The sequence below is a fragment of the Protopterus annectens genome, chromosome 1.part1, assembly GCF_019279795.1.
Source record: "Protopterus annectens isolate FY-2018-M chromosome 1.part1, PAN1.0, whole genome shotgun sequence".
NCBI lineage: Eukaryota > Metazoa > Chordata > Ceratodontiformes > Protopteridae > Protopterus > Protopterus annectens.
Window position 1 is genome coordinate 1,246,541,235 of NC_056726.1, and position 11,079 is coordinate 1,246,552,313.

General features: G+C 38.3%; 1 protein-coding gene across 1 annotated transcript in view; it reads right to left on the minus strand.

Annotated features, from left to right (window-relative positions):
* Window positions 1–459: 459 nt before the first annotated feature.
* Window positions 460–11,079, minus strand: part of LOC122815986 (sulfotransferase 2B1-like) — a 539,545-nt gene continuing 528,925 nt past the window's right edge. Inside the window, exon 6 of the mRNA XM_044088868.1 lies at window positions 460–977. Coding sequence (XP_043944803.1) covers window positions 846–977 — 132 coding nt within the window. The 3' untranslated portion in view covers window positions 460–845. The remainder of the gene's footprint in view (window positions 978–11,079) is intronic.

The window sequence follows — 11,079 nt, forward strand, 5'->3', positions numbered from 1 at the left end:
TTCATAGTCATATAACTTTCTTCCAAGCTTGGGATGTGAAGACTTGTACCTAAAGATGAGGACACATAATCACTGCTTTCTTTTCATAACTGTGCTGTATACTTCATGCCTCATTTACACCAAGAGATGAATTTCATATCCATGGTCAAGTTCATCTTACTGGTCAAGTGCAAGTACAAATTACAAGCTGCATGACTTTTGTTTATAAATTTCTTAAGCAGAATTGTACATAGGACTATATGTGGTAATATGCACATAATACAGATGATATTAAAGACACATTACTTTTATGAATAAAATATTTTATATAGCCAGCATTTGTGCTGAGTGCTGCATCCATTTCTCTAGTCTTGTCATTCATCCCTGAGACAGATCTGAGACAGATCTAGGACAAGCTATACAAAAGGATCACAGACCTGCAACTTCCATTTTACATTGTTACATGAACGTTATATGTTTTTCCTTCCACTACATTTGCTCTCCCACTAATACATCATGTCTGATTATATTGTTTTCCTATAAACACTGAGAAAGACTCTCAAAGTCTCAATGCTCTTTAAATACTGCCATGAATCATAGTTTTACAGCCATGTGAAATGCGTGCAATTATAAAACACAAACATATACATAAATACAATCTTTATCACCGTAAGTTATCTTTCTCATAAAATGCAGAACATTTTATAAAATATACCTACACTGAAGGTTTAAACCAAGAATATCTTCATAAATTACAGTCTGTTTTAGCTCTCTTTTTAAGATATCAGTGTGAGATGTCATAATGCACCATATGCCATTTCAGTATAACTGTCCCAAATACGGAACCAGCCTTTCATGATAAAAATCTAATCCCAGATAAACTTCATATTTATATCTTTCATCCTCTCCTTGTAAACAGCATCAAAAAGTTCACTCTGGGCAACAGTGAAATGGTTCTTCCAGTCACCAGAAACTCCTGTTTCAAAAAACAGAAAACACTAGTTTTAATCATACACTTCATTAGTTTATATATTGCAGTTTTCTGAACAGATGAAAACAAATCATAGCCCTTTTGTAGAGCTTACTTTACCTTCCAGCTCCTAGAAAGTCCAAAAATGTCCACAAACTAGTAACATCAAAGAATACTAAATATGAAGGCAGTAAAACTAGATTAAAAAAAAAATATATATATATATGCATTGTCATGCATGTTTGCAAATGTATGTAGACAGTCTGGCCTTTGACCAACATGTATCTAAGCTAGTAAGGAAATCCTTTTATGTTTCTCAACTTATAAGAAAGTGCATGGCATCTAGGTCTACAGGTCATTGTACCACTGTACTCAGCCCTCATTAGACCCATCATTGAGTATAATGCCCCTTTGGTATCTACCTGACCAGACACATGCAGCAACTGGAATGTCTGCAAAGATTCCTTACAAAAATAATACAGGGAGTGAATAAAATGTCCTATGCAGAGCACCTAAAAGCCCTACTCTATACTCCATCTCCTATAGACTACTGAAAGGTGATCTATGACTGGCATACAAGGCATCCATGGATCCCGGTTTAATGAAACTTTTGCATATCTGCAAAGCAAACAGCGTCAGAACTACTACTGCCTCAGCTTTCAAATCTTTCTAAGACTGTGGAAGCCATTACAAACATATATAGCAGTTTTTAAAATGTACAATGTCACCCCTGAATAGAACTGTCAGTAAACTAAATGTTGTGTCTTTCGGTTAAGGGTCGCCACAGCGGAACTCCGGTCCACTAATGTTTGGTAGTGGATTTTTACGTGCTGAGTTACCAGCCCTGACGCACAACTTTCAATGAATGTACGCCCATTCACGCATGCCTCCATACAGAAAACGCTCTATCTGAGAATTGAATGCGACAATGCTACCGCAGCACCACTACTGCGGGCACTGTCAGTAAACTAAATAAATTATCATAAACAAGAGTTTTCTCATGTGACAACAACAATGGATTCTTATTTTCATGGATAGTGTTAGACATGCTATCTACTGAGCATCAGTGAAAATACTGGTGCTTTTCAGGCCATATTATCCTTGCAACAATCTAAAGCAATGTCTCCAGCAACAGGCACACAGCTTGCGTACAGAGCAGAAAACTGTTTAAAAATAGTATCTTTAACAGTTTTTGGAGGAACAGTTGCAAATGATGCCTTCATTTATTAAGTGCTTGGTGGGGACAACATTTTGAGAAATGTGTCTGTTTTTTTAATTGCCAGGTAGGTCAGAGGTACCAATAAGAGTTTGTGAGGACATAACTTATATCTCTGGCCACACCCCTGCTTATCTTATCTCCAAGAATTTCCATTTATATTATATTAATTTTTTCCTATCGTTTCATTTCCAACATGTGTCTATTGTTGTAAGAAAGTCCTTCTATATTGCATGGCTTATAAACAAAGGGACTGTATCAAGATCTAGGGATATCATTGCCCCCCCTTTACTCAGCCCTCATTGGGCCAGTCATTGAATGTAATGTCCCCTTTGGCATGTATCTGTCCAAGCACATGCAACAAGTGGAACACCCACAGAAATACCTTACTAAAAGGATACAAGGCCTGAACAACATATTCTACATGGACTGACTCAATGCCCTGTCACTATACTCTGTATCCCTACAGACTGCTAAGAGGTGACCTGTGTCTGACATACAAGGCATCCTCTGACTCATTACTGATGAATTGTCAGCAAATCAGCAAGTCAAATGGCATCAGAAATACTTGGTCTAGGGATCTAAACCTCTTCTGCAATAGCAACAGAATAGTTTGGAGGGACAGGTATATTTCACAGAGGATACTGCTGCTGTGGTATAGACTCTCATCCACATAAAACAAAGTTCATCCCTATTAATTTTCAAGTGCAACTTAGATCTATGGATGGGAAAAAAAAATTACCCCAAGACTGTCCCCTCTACTATTAATGGACATATGCAGCTCATAAATGCTTTATGCCATGCATGGATCCCCTCAAGTTATCTATGGTATGATCCCATTTATTCTCATTAGGCGTAATATATAATTATTGACCATGGGATGGATAAGGCCAATCTATAACTAAATGTGATAGGTTATTTTGAGCACGAAAAGAGAACTGGCTAGGCTTAAAATGTCCTGCAAGGGCAGCTAACCTAGTACATACATACATATGAACCTTTAAACCCATAAACTTTGTCCCAATAGAACATTGAGTATAATTTACACTAATCAGTGGAGTAATGGTTCTAATGTTACCCTGTATAGTTCAGATTGCTAGTTTATAGACATTGCAATCTTAGAATAAAAACATGACACTATTTTAATCGCTCCGCTAATTATACTTGCTTCTGTACTTTTCATCAATAGGCTTCATATACATTTTTGACAGGGCTGCATGTTGTTTAATTTATCTTTAAATATCATGATTTATTGGTTTAAACATTTTGGTGGAACACATAATACATTTTGTAAGGAATGGTTCTGCAATGAAACACTAGCTTTCTAAACATAAATGTGTAAAAAGGACAAAAAATGCCCCAAAGTAAAAAGGGCAATTTCTTTTTTTTTTTTTTTTTGCAGGGGATTAAGCCTCTCTACATTTCCTATATGCCCCTCCCCAAACTTATATATATATATATATATATATATATATATATATATATATATATATATATATATATATATATATATATATATATATATTGGGTCCATGTCAGATGGACGAAAGCTCAGTTAAACGAAGACCACATCACTGAGATGACTCCACCGACAGGACGGATCCACAACAACAGTTAGTAGTGTGGACTGGGAGTTAGTCCCATTTCCTCACTGTAGTGCGATCTCAGAGTTGGTATATTTAAGTAAGGGGGGTGAAGGGGGTGCAGGGGGGCTTGCCCCCCTGCTATACATGTTGTAATGTGGTTTTCGAGTGTATTACGGAAACGGGAATGTATTCCGTTCCATAATACATTGACTTACCGTTGTCGGGGATTCTTCCTGTCAGTGTAGTTGTCTCAGTGATGTGGTCTTCGTTTACCTGAGCTTTCATCCATCTGGCATGGACCCATATATATATATATATATATATATATATATATATATATATATATATATATATATATATGTACCAACTCCACAGTGGCACCAACTTGAAAAAGTAATAAATCTTCCTAAACAAATCACTGCCCGCACACAATTAGAAATCATACCAGCAGTGATATCCTACAGGAAAAAGCATCTGGCATTATGCCATTCTTTTTATTTTTCATCAGTCTACTAAAGCTTGAGCAATTTCATCTCAAGCATGTATAGAGACTCTATAAGGAACACAGCTAGGCTCACTTAATTTATATTGACATGTATTTGCTTTTATTTGAAGTGGGACTATACTAATTTCATCCTTAACATAATTTTAAATCTCTTACAGCAAGAAATCTGGACAAAGCCACAAATAAAGGGGGGGGGACAAAGGTCCAAAAATAGTGACGCTGTTTAAATATTGCTCTTGCAAACTTAGAAAGTTGCTGGACTAACAGGCTTTACGTTAGCATGAATTTTCTGAAGGATATGAACCCTAAAAGTCAAATGTTTGCTATTATTTTCTGACTTCAGTCCTCAATGTTTTGCCAGTGATTTGTCAGAAAACCACAATTTATGAGAAACAGGTGAAAAATATGAGGCAAAAATCTGGACATTCTATGAAAATCTGGACAGTTGAGAGGTATGATCTTTAGCAGTTCACCTGCCAAAAATGAAAATGTCATATTAGATAATCATATTAATATACCGATTTATCATTAGTATCATTACTGGACTTTAACGGCACAGTCTAGCAATAGTCTCAAACAGAAGGAAACCCCTCTTAGGGAGAACTATTATCCCCAGATACATGAATTTCATTCTCAAGTAGTATTTTTCATCAGCATGCTACATATTTTACATATGACTACATTTTGTTTGTGCTACCGAAACTTGCTCCATTTTCTCTTCTCAAACAATATAATAAAGCACAGAAATAAAATTACCTGCTGGTACAATAGCAGGTTATTCCAACTGCAGATGCAAGTATTATTCCTTTAGTGTTATTTTCTATAAATCTTACTGCTTTATATAGTTTTATTCAGTACAAAAAGCAGGATACTTACATTGATCCACAAATCTGGTTCTTAATAATTATGCAAGAAGAGATATGTGGTTATGGTCTTCATTGTTGTAGTCCTGGCACGTAAGTGTTGGTTTGTTGAGTGCTACATGTGAAAAGTCTGCTCTCATCATATATATACATAATTGTTGAGTATATATGTGTATATAGGCAAGTGTGGAATCTGTCAACTGCTTATTCCTATATAAGAAAGAATTGGGGGTGATACATGCATGTGAATGTATGTATGACTGGGTTTTAATGTGTGCTGTGTGGCCAAAGACACACACTGAACGCAGGTAAGGATATTCATCATCTTGCTCACTACAGCATAGCCTTAGCTATATGGGTTACATCCTGCCAAGGATGTAATGACTGGCCAGCTTCCAAAGCTTCAGGGTACCTTTCACCTGTCCAAACTATGAAGCAGCTTGAGCTGATCTGACTAAAAGACAAGCTTGGGCAGGAAGTCCTTTAGAGCTTTACTGCCACCGAAGAGTATACTCCTCTGAGGCGCTTGAGTATCGATGGTCTGTTTATACTTTGCTAAGCAGATAAATTCCTTTTGGAGAAAAAAACTTCCATTTTCTTAAATGTATTGATATTTTATTACTTCCTTTTTCAGGAAAGTTGTTTTAAAGCTAGACGTGGTGTGTTTTAATGGACTTTCTTGAGACTGTAATGTACTCAGTTTAAAAGTAGTGTTAACTAACTGAAAACATATTTTCTGTGGAGAAATTGTATTTATTTTCCTTAGGTGGAGCTGACATAGTGTTTGAAAGTGTTTCTTAGTGTGTTTTTTCTGTTAAAAAAACAGTAACTTTTTATAGACTGATAGTTTTACCGGCATTTTTTGCATGTCTTCCTTGAGAAAGAGGCACCATTTTTGGCTTGACTATAGAACAGGCCTCCTATGGTTAGTCCTTCTTCCAGCCACAAAAAGAAAAAAGTTAAGCAAACAGTCTCTTCCACCACAGCAGGTTAGTAATTTGCTTCAGTTGCAGGTAGGTACCTCGTACCATTCATCATTTACCCAGGATCCCTTTGGTGTAACACTGTTCAGCTCATCTTACTGAAGCTACTCAAGAACATTTCTCTCAAAAGATTGTGCAGCTTGTTTTCCTTGATGTAAAAATGTATATACTCTTGAGGGTTGTTAATTATTGTACTGCGTATATTTTTTCTTCTCTTAATATCGATGTATCTGTGTTTGTTTTACACTTGATTTTTGTTCTTCACTTGTTTTTTTTTTTTTTTTTTGCTTGATTTTTGTAATTGTGCAGCTTTTCTCTCTGGGCCTCTGCTGAAAAATTAGCTTTGCCTCAGCTAGACAGCCTACTTTCCTCAATTTAAAAATGTATATACTCTCAGGGGTTGTTAATCTTGTACTGCACATATTTGTTTATTCTCTAATTTTTGATATATCTGTGTTTGTTTTATACTTGATTTTTGTGTTTTCACGTGTTTTTTTTTTACTTGATTTTTACTAATTGTGGAGGTTTCTTCCCTGGGCCTCCACTGAAAAAGGGCTTTGGCTAGACTAACCTGGTCAACAAATGTCAAATAAATAAATAAATAAATAAATAAATACAAGTAAATAAAAAGTGTGATGAAAGGGGCAAGCTAATCCAGGGAATCTCTAAGATTTTTCAGCTCTCCTTTTCCAAATTGTCCAAGGGATATTCTTTCTCCTCTTCTATTTTTGGTAGAAAACAGAATAAACAGTCTCAAAATAATTCAGGTTAACAGACATTTAAGAAGGAATGGCAATGGAGTCCCAAAAAGTCTGTAATGTCCCAAAATCCAATATGTCTGAATGACCATTCAAGAGACCTTGTGACTCCATCCCACCCTGGCCCCCCTATTTCTTCCAGAAAGTCTTAATCTCCATTTTTCTCTTTGGTAACAAATTGCTTCAGACAAATTTGCTCTAAATATCATTCATCAAGGTTACAGATGGCAGTGGGAGAAAACTCCTCCCTTCCAGGGGGTCATTCTGGAATTATATTATGTCAGCAAAATGGCATTACAGTGAATGCTGTTTTGCCGACACATATAGACTGTTATCTTAAAAGAGTGAAACCCCACTTCATCAATTTTTTTTCCCATGGAAAAAATTGGTGAACCAACAAAACACAGCATACTACTTAAAACATTACAAACTGGGGGGCTTCATCCTCCACACCTCCCAATGTGGGGGGCTGTGCCCCTCATCCCCCCTAACTAAATATACCAAGTCCGAGATCACACTACAGTCAGATAAGGGGCAATATCACGGCTCAGGCCAAGTGATTTCTTTCCCTGGGAAAGAAATCACTGACCTGAGTGTTCGCTCTTTTCCAATTGTGGTTTATATGTGTTGGTGAAACGGCATTCGTTGTAATGCCATTTTGCTGACATGATATAGACCCGTCATTTCTCTTCCTCCTGATCAGACTCTTTTGTTGCTAGTACCAAAGAAAAAAATTGAAGACCAGTTCTGGATCTTTCTTTCTTAAACCTGTTTGTGATAGTGCCCAAATTCAAAATGATGTCACTTCAGAACATGTTACTTCTTCTTCCTCTTTCAAGTTTCCTAGTAACATTAGGCTTACAAGATGCTTATTATCACATTGCTATTCATTCAGACTTCAGGCATATCTTAAGGTTTGGTATGTCTGGATTACATTATCCATTCTCTGCCTTAAGCTTTGGAATATCCACTGCACCGAGAGTGTTGACAAAGAGTCTAGTTCCAATCATAGCTCATTGCAGGCTACAGGGTATCTACATTTTTCCATATTTAGACAACTTGCGTATCTTTTCAGAGTATTTTTCATAGTTTTGGGAATCTCTCTCTTGGGAGGGAGATCTCACATAATGGATTTACTTAGGGGTGTTTGATACACCCTGATATCAATTATCTTTAACTGACAGCCTGGATGATAGGGTCTTAATTCCTTTTCGGCACCTATTTACTAAAGATGTGCTGCAGGTACTAATGGAGGCAAGAAAGCCTGCTCCTAGAAAATCATATATTAGCAAATGGAAAAGGTTTTCTAGTTAGTGCAGCCACATAACGGGCACCCATTCATGGCTAGCTGTTCTCTGGTTTTACAATATTTGTGTGAGTTACTATCCTATGGCATTTCTTATTCCTCTGTCAAGGTCCATTTATCAGCCATTAAAGCATGGCTGCCCATGAATCCTCCTCTTTCAATGTCAATGTAGTCTCATGTCAAAATGCTCTTGAAAGGGGTTTTGTGTAAGAGCTTAAGAGGCCTCCTTGATAATTGGTGGTCCCTCCTTGGGATCTTAATTTTGTGTTAGAAAAGCTAACACTTGCTCCATTTGAACCAGATAATCTGTCTGACTTGATTCTTAACATGGAAAATGGTTTCATTGACTGCTTTGACCTCTACAAGAAGGATATCTGAGTTGCAAGCTCTTATGGTGAGTCAACCCTCAGTTTCCATATGGCAGGGTTTCTTTGAGAACTAATTGTTCTTTTATGCCTAAAGTGGTATCTGAGTTTACTTTAGGCCCAAGTATCCATCTCGCCATTTTCTTTCCTGAACCTAAAAATGAGGGAGAAAGGATACTCCGTACCTTGAATGTCCAAGGAAATAACAGGTACTATATTGACAGAACTAAATCTTTCAGATCTTTGGATCAATCATTCAATTGTTGGCAAGAAGGGACAACCTATGTCAATACAGACGATTTCCAAATGGTTGTCTGAGGCTATTACCTTTTGTTATACTCACCACATCTATTGAATGAAAACAACTAATGAAATCATTTAGTGAATCCTGGAGAATATGGAAAAAGACCCATATATTCCAAATAAACATCTAGCCTACTAACACTTAAAAATATAACTAACATTACAAATACATTTAATTTAGGAAATGCCGAACAATATACATACAACAATGAAATCTGTCAGTCTAATAATTGTTACAATAAAATAGTTACATATGTTTTGCTAGACAGCAAACTAAACACAGACACTTCAAATTCCATAAAAGACACTTTACAAAAAAAGCACCAAACCAGGCATGTCCAAGGGTTAGCTTCCGGTGATTTCTCCTGTCCACCTGGTGAATCTGGGCATACTGGGGCAATGCAGCAATTGCCTCATGTACACAGACAACCCTCTCCTCCTACCACCCAACACTACAACCTGTGAGAGATGCACTTACATAGCCAAACTGGAAGCAAAGCTCTCTCCACCCAAGATTGTGCTAGGCAGTCAAGAGGAGAAGGTTAACACCCACACTACACCTCAAGCAACACATAGCCCTTCTAAACCCACACCACCAACACCCACACATAGCAACATTAAATCCACATATGCGGAGGCCCTTAACTGTAACCTGCCCAAGCAACAAGGACCTCTGAAGGTGAAATGCAAACACCAATCACAGCCAAAGTGTCACATAGCTCACAACACCAGTGTGCCACCCAGCAACAGCCCCTAAGGCAAGAAAACGTACCTAACACTTTAGTCATAGGGGACTCTATAGTCAGGCACACTGATGTCCCACTCACCAGGCTGAACAAGGAGAAAATTACAGTCAGCTGCCTGTCGGGTGCCAGGATCCGCCACATAATGCATCCACTCAAGTCACTCCACAACAAGTACAAATATGACACTGTCATTGTCTATGTTGGAGTGAATGACTTGAGACGTACCTCCCTGGACTTCATGAAAAGAGACATGGAAGAGCTCTCAGATCATGTGGCCCAGGCAGGTATGACCCTAGCCCTGAGTAGCATCCTGCCTTCGCCCAGAATGATGCCACAATATAAGGACAAAATGATTGACTTCAACAATTGGCTAAGCTTCTGGTGTCATTCAAAGTGGATTCAGTACCTGTCTGCGTGGGATGACATGATCGACAGACCACGATGCTTTGCCAGAGATGGTCTGCACCTGTTGCCCCTGGGATTCAGGTTACTGGCTAAGGCTCTTGCCACCCCTATAGTGCCTTTTTTAGGCAAAGTTCAAAGGACAAAACCACCACTGTAACAGGTACAAGCATGCAAATTCTGAAGGTAATGCTACTCAATGCTAGAAGTCTAAACCTCAAAATGAACTCTCTCGAGGCACTCCTAATAATGGAGAACATTGATATCTGTGCAGTAACTGAGACCTGGTTCAAGGCTCCAGAGAGCACCCCTGCAATACCAGGCTACAACTCGTACCACACTTTTCGGCCACCAGACCAGGACCAAAACATTAAAGGTGGAGGAGTGCCCATATTCACCAAGGATATTCACACCACTAGGTTAGCTGCCCAACACAATGTATCTGAAATTCTCCAGGTGCAACTAACACTAGGTAAGACTGCAATCCAAATTGTAGCTTGATACAGATTTCCCACCATGCCTCAAGATTCTCACTACACCTTTCTAAACATACTGGAAAATATTAAGATACAACCAAACACCCTAATACCAGGTGATTTCAACTATCCTGCCATTAACTGGGAAAACTCTCAAGTGCCAGCACCTTTGCCCAATGGTTCTTGGAATTCATAAATTCCAGCGCCCTGGATCAACTAATCCATAGTCCCACCAGGGGCTCCAATATCTTAGACTGGTCATTACCAACATGGGAAATTGATGCTCCATACCTATGGTCACCCCCTTGTTGGTCTGGTCTGACCATAAGCTAATCACCCTTAACATCCACATTCCACCCCTCCCCCAGTATTGAAACCTCCATAAAAAAATTCTCCAAAGCCAACTTCATGCTACTCAAGTCAGAAGTGACAAACTTCATGACACCTATGCAGACGGGAACTGAAAGTTCGACTGCTGAGTCCTACACTAAGGCACTGTACGAGCACATCCACTCATGCATGAATCATGCCATCCCAAATAGAACCAAGATGCTCTCCTCCAAAAAAGGAAGCCAATCTGGTGGTCCCCTGCCATAAACAAACAGATGGCTAATAAGATCC